The 25,215-nt window shown below is 42.4% G+C and overlaps 1 protein-coding gene across 1 annotated transcript; it reads left to right on the top strand.

Moving 5' to 3' along the window:
- RCL1 (RNA terminal phosphate cyclase like 1) lies at positions 1-24,229 on the top strand. The gene is made up of 9 exons (XM_030467865.1): positions 1-172; positions 1,554-1,625; positions 2,422-2,597; positions 6,286-6,360; positions 7,611-7,735; positions 10,116-10,241; positions 13,189-13,345; positions 18,843-18,946; positions 23,917-24,229. The coding sequence occupies exons 1-9, from the start codon at positions 13-15 to the stop codon at positions 24,065-24,067; spliced, it is 1,146 nt and encodes a 381-aa protein (XP_030323725.1). The 5' UTR covers positions 1-12; the 3' UTR covers positions 24,068-24,229.
- The last annotated feature ends 986 nt before the right edge of the window (positions 24,230-25,215 follow it).

Genomic DNA, 25,215 nt, shown 5'->3' with positions numbered 1-25,215 from the left:
GCGGCGGACGGCATGGCGGCGGGCGGTGGCGCGGCGGCAGGGGGGGAGGCGGCGTGCATCAGCTACACGGGATGCAACTTCCTGCGCCAGCGCCTGGTGCTGGCCACGCTCAGCGGGCGGCCGCTGAAAATCCGCAAGATCCGCGCCAAGGAGGAGGATCCCGGCCTCCGCGGTGAGCGGCGGCACCGGCGGACGGTGTGGGGAAGAGGGCGGTGGAGGAGGAGGAGGAGGAGGAGGCGGCCGGGCTTCTGCCCGGGCCAGCCCCGTCGGCAGAGGGAGCCGAGCGGCCCTGCTGCGGGGGCCGGGGCCGGAGGGTCCCCGCTTGGCTCACGCTGCGCCTGGCGTGAGGAGGCGTGGGTTTATGGCGTAGAAATTCTCCGAAACCAGAAAAAGAGCCACGCCGGGGCCTGGTTTGTGTTAGTGGTGCGACCTGGCGGGACTCTGCTCCTCGTGGCTGGCAGAGCGGCAAGGAGAACGGGAGGGAGATGTGTTGTTCCAAGGACGCACCCTCCTCGCTCTGGAAAGGGTCCCAGTGCTGTCGTCTGAACTTTCATTCCAGAGCTCATCCTGACAGAGAGCAGAACCGGCATTGCGCGGCCGTGTTGTGCAAATACTGCCAACAAACTCTGAATTTCTGCAGTTAGGTCTCTGGTTTCAATGTCTGTACATCCTAAAAGTTTAGCTAGAAAGAAAAACCTGGTTACTATAAAGTACCACGGCGTCATTGCTAAGGAAGCTTTGCAGCCTGCCAACAGCTGAGCCAGTGCCCTTGGTCCTTCAAACTGCCCGGCTTTTAGACACTGCATATATTCCTTGGTACTGAGTCTGAATACTAGAATATGAGCATATTGGTGGTTTTGGTTTGTTGTGGTTTTTTTTTAATTAAAAATGCTTGTCCTTTCACATTCCCTTGAGCAAGAGTCCACATAAACTTGAGGAAATACTTCCACACAAGCTACTGCAGTGTACACAGCAAGCAAGAAGGGAGACAATAGGATCTTTATTATGTCAATGACAGTTTCAGAAATTGAAATTTTTAACGTGGCACTGCTTCACATCTGAATATTCCTGTCTTTTAAACTAAGGCTTTGTACAGAGAATTATGGGAAGCTATTATTAGCTTATAGTGCTTAAATGCATGGGGTTTGTTTGCTAGGATTTGCACGGTTTGTAGTGAGGAAAATGTTTATTGGCAAAGGTTTTATCCTGGGCTTGAGTGATCCCTCAAACCACGTGGCAGAAGTGTCAGCATGTGTCTGGCTGCGTGCTGGGGAGTGTAGCCAGTCCAGCCCCCACGTTTGGATGCAGCTCAGCTGATCTGAAATGCATATAAAGCTTGGAGGCTCAAATTAACATCTCTGTTTTTATAGTGAATTGCCTTTCCTTATGTGGAGGAACTATACCAGAGATAGTTGAAGAGTGAGGGTAGACTTAGAATCAGAGCAGCAGGAAAGGGAAAATAGAGAACTCTGGTTTTGGAGTTTGTTTTGGTTTTTTTTTCCCCAGGAATAAATTTAAGGAACTTAAAATTCTCTCTTTGTTTTACTCCTCAGATTTTGAAGCAAGTTTTATTCGCCTGATTGACAAAGTGACCAATGGCTCTCGGATTGAAATAAACCAAACAGGTGAGATCTGTTTTCTTTGTCTCTTCTGGTCTTCTGGGATCTGTCAGCTGCTGTAGTGAAATCAGACTTTCGGAGTGATGGAGGTAAGTGGTTGGATAGCATGGACTGAGAAGATCAGAAATAACCAAGCTGAGAAGTTCTATAGTAGCTGATGGCATGTAAGGTGATCGGTGCCCCACTATGGTGCAGAGAGTTAAGTAATCTGTACTGCCCAAGAATTAAAATTAGTATTTTGGTTGGAATGCACGATTTTGTAGTGGGGGAAGGTCCCTCTGAACCAGACTTATAGATTCTTGCATTCTACAAAGGCAGACTTCTGCTTGCCTAGTAATGCTCAGAAAAGGGGTTTTTGAAAGAGAAGCATCCACATAAAAATTCCATCAGGTTCTTGTCCTCTTCTTTTGTTTGTTTGTTTGTTTGAAGAATTTTAATGCATATAGTTTGTCAGTGAAGCATATGAACTACCACTTGATGCAGCGGTGAGCTGATGGTCTGAAGGTTTAGGTTCTCTGCAGTACAGTAATTGCTTGTATCAGCCTGTTGGGGATTGCTAAGAGATCCTTGATTTTTGTGGAGGAAGGGAAAGGAGAAATGATGTGCAAGACAGACAAGCACTCATGCGCATTGGCTCATTTTTTGACTGCAGAAGTAGGAACAATGTGTTGGAAGTGCTATAATTTGTCATAAATTCTTCTGTCTCCAGTTTCTCTGTCATTGTGAAGTGTCTTTATGCTGTAGTATCTCCAGTGTGTTGACAGGGCTCTGATTTGTTTTGATCTTCTGGCATCTTTCCTAGGTACTACCTTGTATTATCAGCCTGGTCTTCTGTATGGAGGTTCCCTGGAACATGAATGCAGCCCCAGTCGTGGTATTGGCTACTATCTGGAAAGTCTGCTCTGCTTGGCACCTTTCATGAAACATCCACTGAAGATTGTCCTGAGGGGTGTAACAAATGATCAAGTAGATCCTTCGGTAAGTGATACAATTAAAGTATCTGACGGGAATTTTTTTCCCTTAAAAAGAAAAAGGTATTAGGAAGAAGTCCATAAGACATACTGCATTTTTATCACCTCTCACATCCAGAAGTATCCAGTTACTGCATATGCCAGCAAACTCTGAATCAAATGAGCATCTGCTAAACTGTTGCCTTGCTGCATCACACCCCAAACTGCAGTTTGTAATCCACCTTTTGACTTTCAGTTCTGTACTGCTTCTGTCTTCTCCCCTGGAAATTCCTCTCAAGTGCGATGTGAGACACTGCCACTGGTTTGCTTTGTCTGTTCTTTTGGAAATTGCATGAGTTGTTTTTCCTACAGTGTATTATGTGTAAAAAGAGGAAATGGTCTGTAAAATTTGAGAATGCCAATGTCTTTCTCTTCTGGTAGGTGCTAGACATAGTTATACCAGTGTTGCTGTGAGTCTGCCTTTCTGTTAGAAATAGAATTGACAATTTCATTACAATTATGAAATTACTGTAGCAAAAACATGTAATAAGTCTGATTTTTCAGACAGACACTAGAAGGCATGATAGGTCCATGCTGAAGAGCATGGGAGAGCAGCAATGCTGCTTATTTTTTTCATGGTGACTGGAAATTGCCTGTTTTTCTCTGAGTAGGTTATGGAAGCACTATTACCTGAAAACCAATTTAAATGACTACAAATATTATTAAATCTAATTGCAGATACTAGGCAAGCTTATGAGTCTTGCAGGCATTTATGGCTGTTCTGCTGTACTTCTCTTGTTTTTTTTTTTTCTTGCTAAACTCTGGTTTTGCTTTTCCTCACAACCCGAGTCTACATACCAGTCTCCAAAACATAATGCTTTATGGCAGGGATAAATGCTCCTGTGTGCAGTCCTAGTGGCTATGCAGGTCAGCTAATGCTTGCCCCTTCCTGAGGCAGCCATGTGCTTTAGGGTCTGGTTTTGGTTGGGTTTTTTTGCAGCCTTTCACTAGCTAAGGAATTCTGCAAACTATTAAAAGTTGGTTTTGCTTTTTTGTTGGTTTTTTTTTCAATTGCTGTAGACTTCTTTAGAGGGAGAAGGGCTGTGTTTACCCTTGTTAATGAACAAGCAGTTTCTATGGGATTTAGCATGTTGTTGGTGTTTGTGGTGAGCTGTGCCCTTGGTTCTATGATGCATTTGCATTTGGCACAATATAGTGCTGCCTGCTCTGGAGATGGAATAACTGGTCTTCAAAGGAAGCTGACGGATGGTTTTATGGCTGAGTATAGATAAGAGACTAGAAATATGGTTTCAGGTCTTCAGTTCCATTACTGTCTTGTGATTTCTAGTGAAGTACTTAACCTCTGCTGCCTGAACTCTCATCCAACAGCTAAGCAGAGCAGCCTTTCCTACTTCAAATACTGCCAGCCTTCTCTTTTACGGCTGCAAATTTGGAACATAGTCAGTCTTCCATCATGTGTCTGTCTGGTACTTGGTAAGTATCATGCCTGGAATTTGTCTGAGGACTAAATAGGATGTCAGGTTCTTGAAATTTTTGGAAACAGAGAAACTAGTCTCAAAATTGATCCAGCTTCCTGATGCTGGCTTAACACTTTTTCTCCAGAGATACAGACTTCAGTCCGGAACTGTGTAAGTGGACATGGAGGAGGCAAAGGGAGTTACCTACATAGTGAAGCTTTTCTTTTTTTACTGGTATATTTTGTTTCCTAAGAAGGAGGGAGAAATATTGTATAACTTTAATATGAACCAGATTAGCTCACTGCAACTTTTACTAGTGGTATCCATGCATGTTAATAAAGGTTTTTAGTCTAGAAGTAAAATTTATGTAATTAATTAATATGGCTGAGGGACTGAATTAAGGTAGCCTGACTGAAAAAAAAATATATAAATGTAAAAAAGTTAATAATTTACTTACAGGCTTTTTAAATTAAGGTATTTATATATTGATACTTCCATTAAAAATGACACCAAATGCCTCTCTCTAAGAAAGCAAGGACAGGAAGATTCGGAGAATAACTGAAGCATGCACTTGTAGGCAGGTTTTTCACAGGTGAGGCGTGTGCTGCTGCTTTGTCAGTGCCTTGCATTCTCTGCAGAGAAAAGAGAATGAAACTCAAGGATCGTGGACTCTAGCTGACGGCATGAGAAGGAGGCTGCTCTTTTCCTGCCTCCTCAGGTACTGTCTATCACATACCTGTTTACTTCACCTAAATTTAGTTCTCTTTGCTGTTCTGGTTCTCTCTCTCCTAAGCTGCTTGTCTTGGGTAACTCCCTCTGGTGTTGTAGGGCTCAATAATTTTGTTGCCCTTGGCAATGCTGCTGAAATTTCAACCGAGGGAAGAAGGTGGTATTCGCTGTTGTTGTAGGTGGGCAATTAGGAAGAGCAGTGGCAAGGAAGGTCCTGCTCAGACCAGGATCTGGGAAGCATGTGACTTGGAGTGAGTACATGGATGTGTCACCCAGTTCAGGTTTTTCTAAGTTTTTCAACAGAGGTTACCTAAAAAACTTCTGCTTGTCAGTGTCACGGTTTAAAGCTGGGCCACCAATTGACTGAATTGACAGATGCTCTCTAATACTCACTCTCCTTGGTAAAGAAAGGAGGGAGAATAAGGGAGAGAGACTTATGGGTTGGAAACTAAACTACACAGCTTCAGTGAAACAGCTATGATAAAAAGGAAAAAAGTTACTAAGTATATACAAATACACAGAAAAGTGATACCGCGTTCCTCCCCCCTTTCCCCCAGTAACTCTCACGTCACCACCGAGGCTGCAGGGCAGCCCTAGGAAAGTTCAGGCTGGACTCCTGGAGTCAGCAGCAGTTGGGAGCTGGAGGCAGGAACACACAGATTCAGGAACACACAGATTCAGGCTGGCATGGATCAGGTCCACATCAGGTCCAAATGGACAGAATTCTCCCAGGATGCTGAAGCAAACGGACAGGCAAAGAAGGGGAAGCTGGAAGGGGTTTGACCCTCATGATCCCTCAAATTTATACGGAGTATGACGCATATGGGATGGAATACTCTTGCCAGTTTTGGTCATTTATCTTGTCCGTTCCTCCCTAAAGGAGGGCTGCAGGTGTGACCTTGTTACTCTTTTCCAGAGCACAAGATGTTCCTCAAAACTGAGCAGTGACCTTGGTTTTGCATTCCATTCCCTAGCTGTAACTATAAACACTGAGCATTATCAGTCCTAGAAGCAGACACTGACTAAGAAACTTGCTGTTAATTTCAGCAAGTACAGCTAGTTACAAGAGACTCAGCTGAAAGCAAAATTAACAAGACAGAAAATTAGCTCTATCCTGTCAAAATTCAAAGGGTCTTGCAGTCATAATTTATTTAGCTGTCATAATTTTTTAGCAATGATGGAAGAATTTAATTTTTTTCAGTTTCTGTGTTCAGAGGAAGAAGTGAGCTGTTTTAGAAATAACAGAAATAAAAATGAGTCCAAGAAAGAACTCTACAATAGGAAATTCTATCTGTCAGTAATTTGTTCTAGGAAATTTTTTGAGTAATGAGGTACTGTGCTAGTCTAGCAGCTGAAGCTCTCTATGCTACATTTCTGTATCTTCCAACAGGATACCTACTATGGAAGAGCCTTACTTTTGTTAGGCACATAATAATGTGTTGAGTTTTAAATTGCTGAGTTCTGTAACTTGCAATAAAGAGTCTGTTTTTGTAATTCTGTGTTGTATAGGTTGATGTCCTTAAGGCAACAGCTCTACCTCTACTGAAGAAATTTGGAGTTGATGGTGAAGGTCTGGAAATCAAGGTAGGATGATTTGTTACTTTCTTTTTTAGCATATGTTGAAACGATACGTTTGCACTACTTCACAGGGACATACACTTGCTACTGGTTACTGCTTCTAGTAGATGGCTAGTTATAACTATACAAATCTCTAAAGTTGTCCCTTTTTCTTGGCATGTTTTAAATGGTGTACTAACCACACAGTGACTGATGATGTGGTAGATGAGAGGTGCAGTGGGGCAGAGAGAATAAGGAGAAGGTAGTGACTTAGTCTCTAAGATCAGGAAATTTTTTTTGCTTTCTTGTTCCTCTTCATTTAATTATTTTTCCTCCCACTTGGTTTTCCTGCACTGTGCTTAGTGCCAGGGAGTAGTAGCAGAATCTTTTGCCTCCTTCACTGGTAGATGAGCTGGATCAGTGTTTGGGTGACTGAGGTTTACTTTCAGTTTGGAGAACAGAAGAAAGAAACTTTCTTCAAAGACATTCTCTTCAGGCCAAATAAATCTGGATGCAGAATAGATTATTTTTTTTTAGGCTGGAGAAACTGTAGCCTTTCAGGAATGCGCAGTTAAAATGTGTGAAGCCTCTAGCTACACTTCTAGTCTTTGCTTGCTCTGCCAAATATTGCCCCCTGCCCTGAGTGCTGTCCCCCAGCCCTGCTCATGGCCCAGGACCTCATGTCATTGGCCTGGGATCACCAGCCTCTGCCCCAGCATCCCTGCAGCCAGGCTGGTCTCCATCTTCCCACAGCCCTGCCCTGCCCTGAATCCTCTGTGCCATCCACACCCCCTGGCTCCTGTGCCATCCCCATCCGTAGTGACTTGCTGGGGTTGTGGGACAGGGTTGGGCTGGCCAGGCCTGTGTGTGGGAATGAGTTCATTCTGCTCCCCCAAATACATACTAAGCATCACTGATAGAATTTCTTCAGCAGGGAGGTACAAGTGTGCTCTTAGAGATAATTCATAAGTGAAGGCTGCCTTCCTGCCAAAAGTTTTAAGTTTTTGCTTTGTTGGCTCTGTTTTGTTTTCCACTGAGAAGTCATACCCTACTGCACTTCAGAGACAGGAGGAAAAAATAAATCCTTTTTTGCTTATCTTTGCTGCAAAACCCATTTTTGCCTTTAGAACATCTTATTCTCATCTGTGTTCATGTAATACTCCTACTGGTAACATTTTATTACCTATTATGAAATAAAAGCTATAGTTTTTGAATGTGGAAATACATTCCTTGTGCTCTTTGCTAATCTGCTTTTTTTCCTCCATTGTTGTTTCTAGATTAACCGGAGAGGAATGCCTCCCAAAGGGGGAGGAGAAATACTGTTTACTTGCCCAGTGAGGAAGGTCTTGCAGCCTATTCAGTTCACAGACCCTGGCAAAATCAAGCGAATCAGAGGAACTGCGTATCCTTTTTCTTCTTTACAGAAGTTTGTCTTAAAAAAAAATAAGTCTTTCTACTTAAAGCTGTGGAAATGCACCCATGTTAAGGGCACCGTGCCTTGAAACTGCTGTGTCCAGGACATTGCGGTTCAAAAACCATCAGTGGACAAGAGAATAAATTTAAAACTGAATGGCACTTTAAAAAATATTTTCAATAGCAAGAAAGTTAAAAATACCTTCTGTCATACAGTGTACAAACCCTAAAAGTAATTTTTCCTTACTGTGTGAATCCATTAGTAAAAATGTAGGTTTGTTATGCAATGAGCCTAACTGAATGTTGGATGTGAGCTTAAGTTTTAGTTCAGTTTACACCTCATGGCACACGTGAACTGAGCTTTTTGTTTTGTTATATGAAGAAGTTTGTTAGTTTTTCACCTTCAGTAGTACCACTGAAGAAGGAAATGGGGCTAGTTTTCCTTCTGCACAAAGATAAGGACACAAAATACACTTGTATTCACTGTTGCAAACAACTGCATATCTTTTGTCTTGTGCTTTTCTTTTTTCAATGCTGTCTGTCATGAATCTGCTATCATTGTAGGAAGAGGGCAGAAATCCCTTACAAACAAGGTATAATGAAGGTTGTACTTCATGACCTCCTGCTTCCTCTTGAGCATTGGCCAGCAAGTAGTTTAATTTGTGATTATTAGTCTTAAATATGATCTAGCTTTGATTACCTAGAAGGAAGCAGGAGCTGGGGGCAAGTTTCCTCCCAGAGGTGCAGACTTGCAGCCTGTTCCTCCTTTAACTCCATGGCGTACCATACCATCATAATTACCTATGAGAACATCACATCTTGACCTGTGTTTCCACTCGTGCCATTTGGATGAGTGCAGCATTGCCAAGTGAAAGCATTTTTTCTGGCTTTGTGTACTGTAGAATAACAAAGGTGGCATCTCAGTGTATTTTTGTTGATCATGATCATCACTTCCCATGAAGGAAGTAAGTTTCTTATGCCCCTATCCACCTCTGTAGTAAGTAACTTGATCTTCTGTTTCTGTGTGTGTGAGGAAGCAGTGATTTTGGCTTTAATGTCATGTTTCTAAATTGACATTAATACACCACCTTTGTGTAGACTAGGCTTTGACTCGATTTGGCCCGTGTATGTGAACTGCAGGTTGTTGAACTACCACTTTCCTTTAGTTTTCCTGGGCTTTTTCTCAGGGTAATGGTTTGCACATATTAAGCCTGCTGAGAGGCGGTCTAGTTTTAAGTAGTACTTCAAGCCAGCAGAAAACAAAACATTTAGAAGGATAAGTGCTTGGGTTTTTTCTGTGTGCATTTTTGTCCCTTCGAGATTCAGCTGAGCAATTCTGCTTCCTTTCATCAGAGGAGCTTGAGTTGCAGCAACCTTTTACTGTAATCCAAAAAAGAGTGCCACAGCTGTGCAGAATGATCAGGTTTTTGATTATTATTTCTAGGTTTTGCCCTTAAGTTCTTAAAGGTTTTGGTTTACCTACTTCACAAGAGCATAAATAAAAATTTAGGTAGAAAAGGAAATTTCCTTCTGCCAACTGTGGGGTTTGAGGGTGAGTTTCTGTTCAGTGTTTGGTGCAGGTAGGTGCAGGTGGGTAGTTAAAGGTACAGAGCACGAGTCTGACTGATAGTTGGGATTGAATCTGAAGATCAGTTGGGAAAATCACTGAAGCAGCATAGGGGTGGAAGGGCACAGAGACAGCTCATCTCTTGTGTACTGTGAGGAGGTGCTTTGGGGTGGGCAGGAAGGTGGTAACTTCTTTTTTTCCTGGAACTGTTTTAGCTGGAGATGCTGAGTGACTAAAGAACCAGTGAGCTTGGTAACTTTGTAGCTCTGCAAAACAGTTAAAGAGAGTGAAGATTTTTTTAATATATATATATTTTTAGCTTTCTATTTTTCTTTCTTTTTAAAACATTTGTCTTTAATTTCATCTGCCTAAGTTGATCCTTGATAGGAATAGAAAGATAGGATTTCTGGCTTACAATTCAGAGGAACTTTACCACTCACCATCTTTTAACAGTATATGAGGAGCAGAGAGTGCAGATCATCATAAGAAAGCATAGGGCAGAACAGCAATTTTAAAATTCTTGAAGGATATTCTTAAGATAGGTGTTTACCAAGACATAATAAGCTGTTCTCCATGTGTTCTGTGTACCTTACTTCAAGGTGTATCAGTGGAAAGACTATAGCAAGTACTCACACACATGTGCTTCTCTAAGTATAGGAAAATAGATCAAAGGTAATGAATAGATGTGGAGAACAAACCCCCATTTTCTGGAAACAATGAACTGAGGACCTGTTGGCCACTCTTGTAAGCCTCTGATTTAAATTTCTTTGACCATGTTGAATTCCTTAGCTCAGAAATGTAGATACTCCGTCAGAGTGTCACCACAGATGGCCAACAGGATGGTGGAATCTGCAAGGAGCATTCTGAATAAATTTCTCCCAGACATTTATATCTACACGGATCATATGAAAGGAGTCAGCTCTGGAAAGTGAGTATCCCCTCTATTCACAGGGAATAGAAATGTTATTCTGCATTTGTTCATCTGCTAGGGTGTTGTGATCTGTAATTTTAATGAGTTTTATACCATGATCTTCTATTTTGCTGACTTGCAATAAATATTCCTCATACAGAAGAAACTGAATGATTCACTAGATGCATTTGTTTTACTCAGAGTAAAATAAAATAGCAGGAATAAAAGGTATGTGTTTTCTTTAGCAAGGAATATGATACTTCTTTATCATATTACTTGAGGTCTCTTTAGTTTTAAACCTGTGCTTTGAGGTGACATTGACATCAGAAGTGCCATAATAACATTCTGAAAGCTAACATTCAAACTTGACTGTACACCTTTTGATGGAAATGGTAATATTATGGATAGGACCAAACTTAAAAGTACTTAAGCTGTATGTTTTTTCTTCTGCTTTGCCACTACATAAACAGCAGAGTCTCGTTGAGCTAGCAAGAACTGGAAAATCAAGATGATAATTTACTTTACATCCTCAGGTTTTGTTTTTATAGTGGAACACAGAAACAATGGATTTGATTCAAATAATTTTATTGTATCTGTCAGCTTTGTTGTCTGTTTTCTTGTCACTTTTTGTTGAGTGAAGGAGTTCTGGATTACTAGTTTGTTTTATGTCTGTATGCTCACATCCAAATATGCACATTTTCTTTCACTGTTCCTGCTTTTTTGAAATACTACCTTTTTAGGTCTCCAGGATTACAAATTGGGTATCTGTGTTTCACCTGTAATGTGTCTCTGTGAGCAGAAACTTCCTGGTCCTGTGTGTATGCTTCTTAATACTGCCTGCACCATGAGGCACTGGATGATTTTAATTTTTATTTAGGCAGATTGCCAACTACTACTGAACACTAACAAAATCTGCCAGTGGGTATTAGTATACCCTGTTAAAGGATACATCTAAAAAACAATAGCATCTTTGGCACAGTTTTTGTCTTGCCGTGTAGATTTCTCTCTTTCAGGGGAAGGAAAGGAGAAGAGAAAGGCCTTTAACATACTGTGTTGCCCAGCAAGTGCAGGCAGTTAAATGTGGGTGGGAACCACTGATTTCTGTTCATTCCTACCCTGCTGCAATGCAGTGCCACTGGGGGAACTGTTTTGTTTTTCTGGCATTGGGAGAAAACAATGAGGGAGAAACAAATAGGGAGAAAGCCCCCTATTTGTGGTAGGGGCTTGATTTTGTGGTTTGTTGTGATGTCTGTGACATTCCTCACAGTTTTGGGTGAGTGGAACTATTTTAATTTAAAATTTTGGGTTGTAGAGGCAGGAGGAGTCCACAGCTGTGGGGAGTTAAGGTAACCTTATTTTGAACAGCTAGCTATCAGTGCTCTTCCAGAGCCTGTAAGTAAGAACATCTTGTGACCTTTTTTGTTTGTTTGTTTGTTTTTCCCCTCCTTAAAACTTTCTGATTGCTATGCAATCTCTACTCAGACATCTGTGGTTTTCTTGTAGGAAAAATGTTTCTTAAGTCTCACAATAGCATTCTGTAGGATACTAATCTCTTAAGAGGAAAAAAAAAACCGGTATTTTTTTTCCTTCTTCAAATTATCTGTTCAGATTTCTTACACAGTTTTAATGATTTGGACAGTACTGAATTTAAAACATACAATTGTGTAACTACAATTGGTGTGGATCAAACAGGTTTTTTATTATCTTGTTTTATGCCATGATAGTGATCTAATCTTGGTAAATTTTGAAAGTTCAAGGAAAAGAGCTCAATCCCTAAGGAAAGTTAGTTTGGGGTTTTAATGTTGCAGAGAATAAGCATCAGGTGTCTTTGAATTACCTAAGTGGGAAAGATACAATTTTGTTTAATAGAGGAGGTTATTTCTGAGGTTTGGATGTTTCTGGCTTTTTTAATTTTTCCTGTCTTTTTCTCTTTTAAAGACATTGTGCCAGGAATAGTCAGCACAGCAGGTTTGGGCAAGTGGCACTGGGTTTAACTTTTAGATAGAATTGCAGAATGTTTTGGGTTGGAAGGGGCCTTTAAAGTCCTCTAGTCCAAAGCCCCCTGCAGTAAGTAGGGACATCTTCAACTAGATTGGGTTGTTCAGAGCCCCATGCAACCTGACCTTGAATGTTTCCAGGGATGAGGCTTCTGCTGCCTCTTTGGGCTACCTTTTCCAGTGTTTCACCACCTCGTGGTAAAAAATTCCTTCCAAATATCTAGTCTAAATCTACCCTCTTTTACTTTAAAGTCATTTTCCCTTGTCTTGTCACTATTTGCCTTGCTAAAAAGTTTGTCCCCATCTTTCTTATAGGCCCTGTTTAACTATTGAAAGATCACAACAAGGTCTCCCCAGAGCCTTCTCTTCTCCAGGCTGAAAAGCCCCAGGTCTCTCAGCCTGTCTTTATAGAAGAGGTCTTCAAACTCTCTGATTATCTTCATGGCCCTCCTCTGGGTTGGCTTCTGGAGGTCCATGTTCTTCTTGTCTTGGGGACTCTAGAACTGGACACAGTATTCCAGGTGGCATCTCATGAGAGTGGAATGGAGGGGGAAAATCACCTCCCTTGTCCTGCTGGCCCCACTTCTGATGCAGCTCAGGACACACTTGGCTCTCTGATCTGTGAGTTCACATTCTGGCTCGTGGTTATCTCTTAATCTTCCAGTACACCCGAGTCCTTTTCTGCAGGGCTGCTCTCAATCCCTTCATCCCCCAGCCTGTATTGGTTCCAGGGATTGCTCTGACCCAGGTCAAGGATGTTGCAGTTGTCATGTTGAACTTCTTGAAGTTCACTGTTGCTAGTGTGTTTGTTTAGGATGAATCAAATGTGTAGAATGGGAAATTTGTCAGCACATTGAGGTTCCCACTGTTGTCTTATGAGAAGAGCTGTTTTTCATGAGAAGGTTTGCTAGGACTAGTTCTTGACTCGTTTTTTCTTAAATCAAATGCACTTTTCCCTTTTCTTTCAGATCACCAGGTTTTGGCATGTGCCTTACTGCAGAAACCATCAATGGCACTATTCTCAGTGCTGAGCTAGCTTCAAACCCTCAGGGCCAGGGAGAAGCTGTGCTTCCTGAGGAACTTGGCCAAAATTGTGCTAAGCTATTGCTTGAGGAGATCTACAGGGTAAGTGGCCAGTATATTTTGTATGTATAACTTTAGGGGAAGAAGTAATGACAAATTGAAGAGATGGTTTGGGAACACCCTCAGATAGACTCAGATCCAAACAGAGAAATGATCTGGTGTGCTATTGTCATCTTCATCCAGGTAAGGAATGGTTTTGAATTGTTCCATGAGCAGGGTCATAACATACTGGGTCATTTGATTCCTTATGACCAGGAGATAATTTGTAAATTGTACCTGCTTTTATTGTGTATCTCCAAAAAGGTTAAAATAGGTAGCTGTTAGTGTAGACAAAAATTTGACCTATAAGGGGGCAGTTATCTACAGATTGTACTCACTGTTTTAAAAAAAGTAATTGCTCTGAAAGGGAATAACCTCATAAGGCCTTAAAAATATTAAAAATGCAATTAATGAGATTCTCTATTACATAATGTAGTCAGTTATAAAAACTGCAGATTCACAAAAAGGTTTGGATTGGATCACCTAATTCCATACCCCTTAGCCTCATAAATCATATCCTTGCCTGTATCAGACTGTTCATCTGTGCCCATATTATCTTTTTCTTTCTCTACTGCAAACCTGTCACCTGTCAGAATTACCAACTTGTTCCAGTTTTCTATTAATATTTTGTCTTTGTTAATTCAATATATGCACCATCCTGCTAGAGGACTTGGCCTTTCTTACACAGGGCTCTTACCTCATAGAAATGCCAGTAACAAATATTATTCCTGGGAACAGTCCAGAACCCTTGCATTTGAAAGTCCAGCATGCATGGAGAATGCAGTCATAACTAGTGGCTGAAACACCTGTCTATTTCTACAATTAGGTACTGACAGGTAGCTATTTTTATTTGAAGGGTAAATTGTAAAACCTTTCAGCTTCCTTGCCCTTCAATTCTGAAAAAACAAACAGCCAACCAAACACAAAACAAACCTAAAACCAAACCAACCTGAAATTTGGTACATTTGTTGCTTTCTCTAAACCTCTGGGAAAACATCTTCAGAAAATAAGATGATTTGAGGCATCAGAAATAAAATTTTTACATACTTTTATCTGTAGAAATAGGTACTTCTTCTCTTCTGTAAACCATCCAACACTTAGAGAATCACAGAAATGGTTTTATTTGAAAGTAACCTTAAAGATTCTCTAGTTCCAAACTCCCTGCCATGAGCAGGGACACTTCCCACTAGACCAGGTTGCTGAAGGCCTCAACTTGAAAGATTGAAATTTGAGAACAAATTTGTCCAGATATTATACATTTTTCAGAGTCAGATGTGTCAGAGAACTTCCAAAATGAAGAGGGCTGGGGGGCTAATTTCTGCTGTAGTGCACTGTAGCCATTTGAAAGTGATGAGTCAAATTCTGCAAAGCAGTGGGATAGTAAGGATCTCAGGACAAACAAACGAGTGTTTGAGGAGGGAAGAGTGTCAGGCAAGTCTTTATATGGTAAAGTGATAGGCCATGAAGTTTTCAGTGAAGATCATAATTCTGAGTGACATTGCTAGCTGTTGCCTGCTACGGTACTGCTGGTGCTCCTGGTTCTTCCATGTGGGGGCAGCTTCACTCCAGAAGTTACTGAACAGTGCTAAGGACTGAATGGACTACTTGTGGTCCTCTGCTGCAGCAGCTCACAGTGAAAAAGGTTTTGTTTGTTAGGATTTTTGGCTATTGTCCTGCTTATCCACTGGTGTGCTCAGCACTTGTTCAGTATTCATGAATTCCCTGCTCCCTCTGTCATAGGCAATATGGTGGATTTTGCTCGATAGTTTTCAGAAAGTACACTTGAATTAGTGTATCACACACATGCTCACACAGCCCGTCTTTCCAAACCCCTGCCCAGTGCTTTGTTATTGATTTTTGTTTGGTCAATTGTTGGGTTTTGCTGTTCTTTGGGTTTTTTTTAAATCTTTTTTTGAGCTTAGGTCAGTTTGATCTGGTGTTGAGCTCAGAAAGGATATAAAAACAGGTTGCAAAGAAACAGTGTTTGCTTAGTTTGAAGGCACTGTTTGGTTTTTTTAAGTTTCTTTGTCTGGATAAGATAGTGAAACAGTAAAAATTTGGGAAAGTTGTGCAGTGGGGCAAGGATAGGTCACTCTGAACAGGTGCTGAGTCCCATTCTCTATACCTGCTTACTCAATCCAAGGCTTAAGCCAGAACTTTTCTCCCTGTGTTTAAATCCTCTCTTGATTTTTGTCCTTCTGTTTCTTTGCCTGTACTGTGCTGCAGGAGCCAGGGAGGGTTGCCCAGAAAAGGGCATTCTGGGAGCATTGGAGATTAATTCTCTGTAGAAGGGTTTTAGCTGTAAGGGTCCCCCATAAATGTGCTGGACTCTGTTAGTGTTTAAGGGGGTCCAGAGACATGTCTTAAAGTGCTTGCTTAATGGTTGCTATTTTGCAAACTTCACTGCCTAGGAAATCTGAGGGTTTGAATGTTAGCACTATGTTAGGTGCTAAATGGTCCCTTTTACTAAACTTTCAGAAAAGAAACAGAAGAGGGCATATGAGTGTTGTAATCAGTGCAGTTTTTTCAGTACATTAGTTGATGGAAAGATCTTGGAGCTGACTGACTAATAATAGTGGCACAGTGCTGAATACAGTGGCCCTGAAAGAGGGGACATGGAGTGACTGACTAGCAGTGTGTTTACAAATCCAGATGTACTTCTTCTTAAATAAAGAAGGACAATAAAGATTTTCCCCTTCTCTCTGAAAGGCATTGGTTATGGGAGCTTCGTATAGCAGATTGGCAGCATGGAAGAACCTGGAATAACAATAAAAGGACTGGATGTTTTTATTCCTTGTGATAATGAGAAATAGCTACTTAAGCTTGAGTTCTTTAATGAAGAATAGTTAGAGTTGTAAGGAGGATTTGGGGGCCAAGAGGTGTCAGGCTGTTTGTTAGATTTAACTAGAGGTAAAACGAGTGAAACTTTTCACTGACTACTTACTTTTCAAGTATTTGACCTTACTTCAATGTGACAAGAATTGGACCCACTCTTAAAAAAATAAAAAAAGCCAAAAAAACTCTGCTCTTTATGTAACAAATTACTGAGGCGTGCAAATATGTGATACACAGGTGAGGGAGGATAATGTGTGTATTCTGAAGTATAACCACGACTAAGTCAAAACGGCGGTCAAGCTTGGAAGAGTAATCCTCTCTGCAACACTTGTCTAATATGCAGTCGTAGTATTTTTATGTGTCAGTTGTGGTGTTTGTTTAACAAGTTCTCAGAATGGACAGGATTTTAAGTGATCTATATCTCTAGTTGTCACATCCAGCTGTGTCCGGCTCTGTTGCCAATGGAAACAGTAAAGGAGAAATTGCTATAAAATGAATCAATGCAGACTAGAAGCTGCATCCTAGGTTGGTAAGGAGTGTCATCTCTTTTGGAGCAAATGTTTTGACTTTACCCATTCTGTTTCTTGTGGGAGGGTTGTTTTCAGGTTGGACTTTTGAGTAAGTGTCAGGTAGACTGAGAAAGAAAAGTTGGCTTCATTGGGAGTGGCATGCCCTTCATTTGGCACGAATTACTGTTACCATTACATTACAAGCAAATACCTTAATTTCCCTGCCTGGCTACTGCCTGTGTAGGAATGGACATAGCACATCATTGATAATGCACACCAATACTGGGGGTAATGGACTTGTTGCAGGAAGAAAGCTAATGTAAACAGCTAGGGTGCAGTAGATGCAACACACTTTGCTAAATTGCTTAGGAAGTAGTTGTGTCCTTGCTGAATGAAGCTTCTGTATACATTTGGTCATAAAAATAGATGCTCTGTGATGTTTTCTGCTTTAAAAAAAGCCAAAATGAACCCCCAGAAAGCCCAACAGATGAGCTCAGATTCAGTGAAGCTTTCTTCCAAGTGATCAAGAACATTTTGAATTATTAACCTAACTACATATAGAGAAAGTACTGTCAGGAATGCTCCTTACCAAACTCTTCTCTGCTGCTTAGCCATGTTTCAGTTTTGCAAATACAGCTGTCCAGAACTGTGGCTTTGGATTGCATCAGCACCCTGTTTGCTCAAGACAAAACACATTTTTTACAGTCTAGTAGAGGGCATTAGGTTGAGTGCATGAAATTCACTTTGATATGGCAGGTTCACACAGGTAAAAGGACAAGGACTGCTGGAAGAGTATGTTGTTAGGAGTTAGGCAGTGAAAGTGAGAAACATGTTTCTTTCATTGTGATCATAGAGTCATATGAACATGAGTTGCGTGTAGTGCAGTGGCTTCTTTACAAAGCATGGAGCTGAGATTTACCACACTGAAGCAAGACAGACTTGAAGATTAAACCTTCACTAACTCCCCTCATAAAAGTCCTCTTTTCTGCCCTCTGAGTAAATGTGCTGAGGTAGTCACATGGTTGTTTTCTCAGTCTGTGTAGTCCAAAATTTATTTTGCCTCTCCCTTGCCCTTTTGGATAATGGTAAATCTTAAAATAATGACAGGTTACCCTTGCCCACAAAGGTAACTGTCAGTTTGCCTCATTAGAGAATTTGGCTTTAAAAGGATGGATTTTTAGTTTTGCTCTCTCCAAGGAGCCTCTAGAGAGGGTTTAGCATTAGACCTGATCCAACAGGGAACTGTTCGCAGGTTTCATGGGGCTGTGGATCAGGATAAATATGAAGACAGTCCTAAATGATGTTATGCCATGTATTTTTTTCTCTTTTCAATCAATCTACATAGTCATAATTGTTAAATTCTCCCTACTGCAGTCTTTACTGAAAGTATCCTCTTTAATGTATGTTCAAGCTTCATAAACAAAAAAAGCCTTCCAGTTCTAATTTATGTATGCATCATAGTTAATGCTGTCTCGATCTGACAGGGGGGTTGGATTCTATGATCTCTTAAGGTCCCTTCCAACCCCTAAAATCCTGTGATTCTTCCACATACAAAACAACTTATCATGCATATATGACTTACTACAGTAAAATGTTTACAAGAGTATGTGTACCATAATATTATGCATTATTTGTTCACTTAGCAATAAAAAATTATTCCCATTTTAAATATGAGGGGAAAATGTTTGACTAATGTAAATCCACAAAAGGTATTTGCAAGTGTTTAGGTGGGTGGGTGTGAAAAAACTTTTACCTTGTTTTGCTTCTCTTAATGCTGAGCTGTTTGTCCTAATGTAATTTTTTAGTTACCTCAAAGTACTGCAATTCATGGTATCCTGGAATGCTTGTGCACTATAATTAATAGCTATTGTCAGTTTACTGCAAAAAATTTCTCAAATGCTTACAATCTGTGATATCAGGAGAGAACAGGTTGGGAGAGACAGCAGGGGTATTTAATGTGCCCATGCTACTGTGAAGTTAACTGCTATGTGAAGTTAACTTTTTATTTCTATGAAATCTATATTTTTATCTTTTTGGCCCATAAAAACTAGGGGTAGTAATTCAGCCTTTTAAATGTATCTGTCTTCTTCATTACTCTCCTCCCATCTGAATTCTGGTTTGTACAGAGGTGAATTATTAAAACATTTGGCTTGCAGGGAGGCTGTGTAGACTCAACGAATCAGAGCCTTGCTCTGCTCCTCATGACCCTTGGACAGCGGGATGTTTCCAAAGTCCTGTTGGGACCTCTGTCTCCATACACGTAAGTATTTTTTCAGTTTAATTACCCAGTCTGTTTAACTCTGTAGTTTTGTTGCACAGCAGTTTTTTGTGTCTGAAAGAATTTGCCTATGGCTGTGAGTACAACTTAGACCACCTCTCTCATTTGAAGACAGGTACAAGTTAAACGATGTTTACACATGACAAGATTATACCCTTAGTGTTCCATGTTGTTGCTGGTTCTGAGGCGACTTAGAACTGCAGAGTTTATTGTTGGGTTTTTGTTTATTATTCGGTTTATTCTTTGTCTTGGATTGTACATGTATACCACTTTGCTTTTTGTTGCCTAGCATACAATACTGTGTTTTCCTTGTAATCAGTCTGTAGCTGTGGCATTAAATGGCATGTTTCAAACGGCTAGTGAAACACTAAAGCTGTGATTGTCCATAGGGAACAGCCTAAGAGGTGAATTCATAGAGCTATGTGCAACCTCAAAGCTTTAACCTTATTGGGCAGTGGAGTTCTGTCTAGCCTTTCCATCAGAATTTTTATTAAAGCCGTGTCGGTGGCTGGTAGTGGTTCAGAGGATGGAAAAAGATTAAATGTCTTACATAGCTAGTTGCAACATGCAAGGTAGGGGAAGGGCATCCAGTATCATCTACTCTATCAGACTGACAAGTGACTGACCAGATCACGGTTATTCCTTGAGACTGAGTAATTTTCCTTTAATTAAATGGAGGGAGGGTTGTTTATCTGACAATGGCATCAAGTAAGACTGTGAACTGTCCTTTTTCGGTTATCATGGTACCGGTGCTGTATACGTGAAAGGTACAGTACTGTGATAACTGAAGAATGGTGGTGCCATCACATGAGAGGTAGAAATTGCCTAACTGCTATTCTTAACCCTGCTGAGATTTTCAGGGAAGACAGGGAAGCCTCCTATTGCACAGAGATAAAGTAATCCCGTGTAAAGTAAGTATGCACATGAAAGGCTTACAAAGAGTAGGGAGCAGTGTTTGAATTGCACAGGTAACATGTAAAAGAAGCCGATCACCTGTCGTTTTTTGTCTTTTTAAAATTTTTTTTTGATGCTGAGAAAATCATGCAAACACACTCGTTTACTTTGTAAGCTGGCTGATTGCAAGCGGCAGGGTTTTCAACACTTCTGAATGAGGAGTGTGCTGCAGATCTGAAGGTCAGAAGCAGGCATTCTGAAGCAGCTTTTGTCACAGGAGATCATAAAAATTTGTGGTTTGCTTGAGTATCTGTAACTATCGGTCCCATAGGCTCTGTCTGCAGTACTGCAGTGCCCTCACTGAGACAGCTGAAAAGGGCTGGGAAATTTCACTCAGAGTAACTCATGGATGCTCTGGCTTTTGAAGTAAATTGCAGTGCCATGTGCCACTTCATCGTCCCTCCTTTCCTTTCTTGAGGCTGTGACATCTCTGCATTTAACACAGTGAAGGGTGAATGTGACAGCACAGCTGGCAGATCAGAGCACCGTGGTGGTGCTTTGGCATGTGCCCATCAGAATAAGCAAACACCTCCCACGCTTGACTGTGCCTTGCCACGAGAGACATGCTTTGCCCCTGCTAATGGTATGACGGGGGGGAAACATCATGAGCAGGACTTTACTGAGTGGTATTGGAGACACCACTCCCAAAAAGACCACTTGGTCTATGGCCCTCTGGACTAGCCCTTGCTTTCGCCAGGGTTTAGAGGCAGCAAGCGAGGTAGAGGGGGCAGGCACGCCCCTGAGGCAGGGCTGCCTCGGGCAGATCGCCTCTGCCTGGCGGAGCCTGCTTCGGGTTCTTCACCCGCGACCTGCTCGGGGGTGCTGCCCCGCTCGCACCCGGCATCCTTCTGCCCCGCCGACCCTCCTAAGCCCTCTCCCCGCTCTCCTTCTTTTCCGCCACTCCCTTCCTTCCCCCCCCCCTCTCGCTCTCCTTCCTTCCTCCCACTCCCCGCTCTCCTTCCTTCCTTCCACCCACTCCCTCGCTCTCCTTCCTCCCACTGCCCGCTCTTTCTTCCCCCCTCCTCGCTCTCCTTCCTTCCCGCCATTCCCTACTCTCCATCTTTCCCCCCCCACTCCTCGCTGTCCTTTCCCCCTCACTCCTCGCCTCTCCTTCCTTTCCCCCACTCGCCTCTCCTTCCTCCCCTTTCCTCCTTCCTTCCCCTCCCCACCTCTCCTTGCTTCCTTCCCTCTCCCTCTCTTCTTCCTTCCTTCCCCCCCCCCGGTCTCTCTTTCCTTCCTCACCCCTTCGCCTCTCCTTCCTTTCCCCTCCTTCCTTTCCCCCTCCCCTCTCCGTCCCGTCTCTCCTTCCCGCCCGCCGCCGTCCCCTCCCGCGGCCCCTCGAGGCGGGGCCTCCCCTCAGCGCGGCGCCCACTGGTGCTCATCCCCATCCTCTGCTGCCGGCCGGGCCCGGTGCCCCCGGCGGGACTGTGGGATCAGCCCCGTCCTACCGGGCTCTGCCCTGCCCCGGTCTCGGGGTAGTCGAACGGTGAAGGCGTTGCCGGGGTAAGGCCCTTCTCTCGCACAGTCCTGTGAGCTGGTGGCTTTGCCCTGACGGTGAGCTAAAACGCGAGGTGGTTGTGTGCCTCTTGTTGTTTGACGCTTACAGGCGTCAGGGAGAAGGCGGCACTTGGATAAGCGGGCTTCCTACGATTTTACTGGTTATGGCACAGTTGTTTTTCTGTTGGAAAGTGGTTGGCCCTGAGGAAAACCTCCCGTGTGGCCCGTGTAGCTGTCTTTGGGCCTAAGGAAAAGTTTTCAGCTCTGCCTTCCTCTGGCCTAAACACACAAGTCTAAATTTACAGCAAAATTAAACTTCTCCATAGCTCTCACCCCCCTCCCTCAGTCCTCCAGTCCATTTATGTATATTTGGTGCAGCCTTCTCTATTACTTGGGGTGCAGGTATTCCCATGTGTGACTCCTGTAGGCCTCAAGCTAATACAGCCCCCCTTTCTTCTGTACTTGTTCTATACCCCTCCCATTCCCCCCCCTCTTTTTGTCCTGCTTTCTGGAGAAAAAGGACTCTTAGGAGCTCTTCCACTTGTGCTTCTAGTGCTACAGGACAGAGCCTCTTGCTGCTCCCAGTTTTTTTCCCAGCGTTCCCAGGTAGCTTCTCCTTTGTTCCCACTCCTGTGAGCCTTTCCTGTGTACTGCAGAGCTGTGGCAAAGCCCTCTGGCTGAAAGGAAGAAATAGAAAAGCACATAGTATATAGCATATAGAAAAGCATATAGCATATGTAGTCCACATGCATGCAAAGACAGCTTTCATGATTTCTCTCGGAGCCTCCAGCTCCACACTGCCTCTGGCATTTCTGCAGTTTATTCTGTGCCCTCCTTGCAGCTCAGGGCACCACTCCTGCTGTTTTAGGCTTAGCTGCTTTCTTGTCACACTGCCAGAGCTCTGGGAAAGGACCCAGCTAAGGGGGAGGCTGGTACAGAGTTTGTTGCCTGTCAGCTATACTGAAGAATTTATGCCAGCATTATGCCCATTTGCCTATGATAACAGCAACCAGAAACCTTGCAGCTGATGAGGCATGGAAGAAAAGCCACTTTTCAGTTCTTTCTTTCAACATGTAATACATTTGAGAGGTGAGAGAGCTGGTGTCTGCTGAGGCCAGTGATTACACCTGGAAGGTGAAGTAGAAAGGTGTACATCTCACGGGTTGCCCACATATTACAGAGATATTCAGCTGACTATCCAGATACAACTCTCAGATCTTCCCAAGCACAAACCACTGTAGGTAGCAGCAGCCTCTCTTTGTCTGTCTCCTGCTTTGTCCCTCCACTCCCTGTGCATGTACCCAAGTGCAGGAGTAGCAGCATGCCCAAGTGAAGTGGATAAAGCAGTTCTTGTTTATTCACAATTTCTGTGATTAGGAGTTGCTTTTAGAGGAAGATGTTGCAGTGGGGATGGTCCTATCCTCTTGTGTATCTGCTTCCCATTTTGTGTGTATTTTCTCTTGATTTTGTATAATGATCTGTGACTAGCTTGTGATCATGCATTCACATGCAGAGCAGAGGCTTTTTCCAGACTGCCAAACACACTTGTGGACTTGCTGCGCACATCCCCTTTTTTTTAAAGGTTAAATTTAACCTAAGGAGGGCACGTACCATTTGATGCAGGAGATGAAACCTTAGTTCAAAACTGGAGATTTGCTGTTAGCCGTGACTGGAGGAGACCAGACTTCCTTCTGTCAACAGCAGTTTTGTATTTGTAGCCCTTTGGTGTAATTGCTTGTTCTCTCTTTCAGGGAAGCCAGTAGAAATGTGGGTTTTTTTCACTGCTTTTTTTTCTTCTTTTTTGTACTTTTCCATAGACAGCCTCTTAATTGCCCTCCAATCATTGAACGTGTAGGAGCACTGTGTACAGTGTATTTGTGCCTCTCATTCTAAAATGAAGAAAGGAAAATTGCTTTCTTTTTTTCTGAAGATCAGGAGAGAAGAAAGGAAGAATTCTGAGTCTGAATGTGATTGTAACAAAACATTTAGCTAAGAAGTGGACAAGCTAGCAATACAAGCCAAACATGTGCCTTATGCTTTCATGTCTCTGTTCTTAAAGTATGCTCCCAGTGTCATCCTATTGGCTATTGCTGCTTATCTTTTATTTCTACTTTAAAAACTGGGGAGGGGGGGGAGTACCACTACAGGTTGGTATGGGGTTTACATGGTCCTGATGGTGAGTCAACATCATGAGTGACTGATCTTGCCTGGCTACACGTCTTCTTTCTCCTTTCTCCTTCTTTCACCGTTTGTCTTGCTATGTATACCAGGCATCCCTCGTCTCTGTTCATATAGAGAGTGCATTGGTTTTAGCAGGGATCACCAGGCACTTCTGCAGCACAAGTGAGAGCAAAGCTTGGAGACCATAGGCTTGTTTCTCTGTACTTAACAATATTTCTGTATTTCTATTCATGGCTGTCAGCTCTGGAATCAGCAGTAGTAGATATTGCTAATGGTCTTCCTGGTTGGTTTCTTAAACTCTGTTCTTTTCTCTCCCTCAGAATTGAGTTTCTCCGACACCTGAGAAGCTTCTTCCAGATCATGTTTAAAATTGAAACAAAGACCCCTGAGGAAGAGCATGTGGGAGGGGAGAAAGTTTTAATGACATGTGTTGGCATTGGGTTTTCCAACCTAAGCAAAACTATAAGATAAGAAACATCTGCAAACTTCATGAAATGGGGTGACAGAAAATGCTGCAGAGATCTGATAAAACCTGCCTTTCCCTGTGCTTGTTGTGGCACAGGGAAGCCCATGGCAATTCTAGGGCAAAGATACCTGAACTTGCTGCATGTAAACAATAAAGATTACCTCAGACTTTTGTAGCCCTGTGTTGTTTATGAATGTAATGCCAGTATTTTGTGCTGCATGGAATAACTGGCTGGAGCCATGGCTGGCTGGAGTCTCCGTTGGCTTGGGGCTCATTGCACTGTATTCCACTGCATGGGATACAAGTGCCTCTTAAGTCCCTGTGCCCTGAGGCCTTAATGCAGTGTCCTCTTCTGTGTACCTACAGGCTTCGCTCACCTTTTTACTGAAAGGTTTAGGTAAAGAAAACTAAGATTGACTAAATTGGGCTTTGCAGTAGGAAACAAATGATCGCAACAGTAAAATTAGATTCTTGGGGTAATTGAAGAGACAATACTGGAATGGAAATAAAAGTTAATATATAAACAATTTTTGTTTATATATTGCCTATATATAGACTTGTCAAATGTATCACTTCTTATTTTGACTAAAGTACTGTTTCCTACAAAGAAAAAAAAAATCTGTCTTTTAGTTTTCTTTAATGTTACTGTACTGTAGAAGAGATCACAGCCTATGCTAACTTGTTTTAGCCTTCTCTGCAAAGATGGTTTTAGGAGAAACCTCCTTGACTGTTTTTGGCTTGCCACATGTTTTGGAAGACAGAAAGGTCTTCTTCAAATACATTCCAAACAAAACAAACACTAGAGGCAGTGTAGGACCACTGATGAATGAGGTGGGTCCTCTGGTGGAGTTACTGAATGCCTTCCTTGTCTCTGTGTATACTGCTGGAGACTGTCCACAGGAGCCCCAGACCTCTGAGCCTTCAGAGGAAGTTAGGATAAAGGAAGAGTTTGCCTTGGCAGCAAGAGGACTGGCCTAGAGATCCATAAATAGGTAGATTTATGGACGTCTATGCATGTGTGGATCCTGATTGGATGCATCACGGGTGCTGAGGAAGCTGGTGGATGTCATTGCTGGGCCACTCTCCGTCATCTTTGGTAAGTTGTTGGGAACAGGAGAGGTGCCTGAGGACTGGAGGGAAGACAGTGTCACTG

The sequence above is a fragment of the Calypte anna genome, chromosome Z (genome assembly GCF_003957555.1).
Source record: "Calypte anna isolate BGI_N300 chromosome Z, bCalAnn1_v1.p, whole genome shotgun sequence".
In the NCBI taxonomy this organism is placed as follows: Eukaryota; Metazoa; Chordata; class Aves; order Apodiformes; family Trochilidae; genus Calypte; species Calypte anna.
This window is presented reverse-complemented; position numbering and strand designations above follow the sequence as displayed.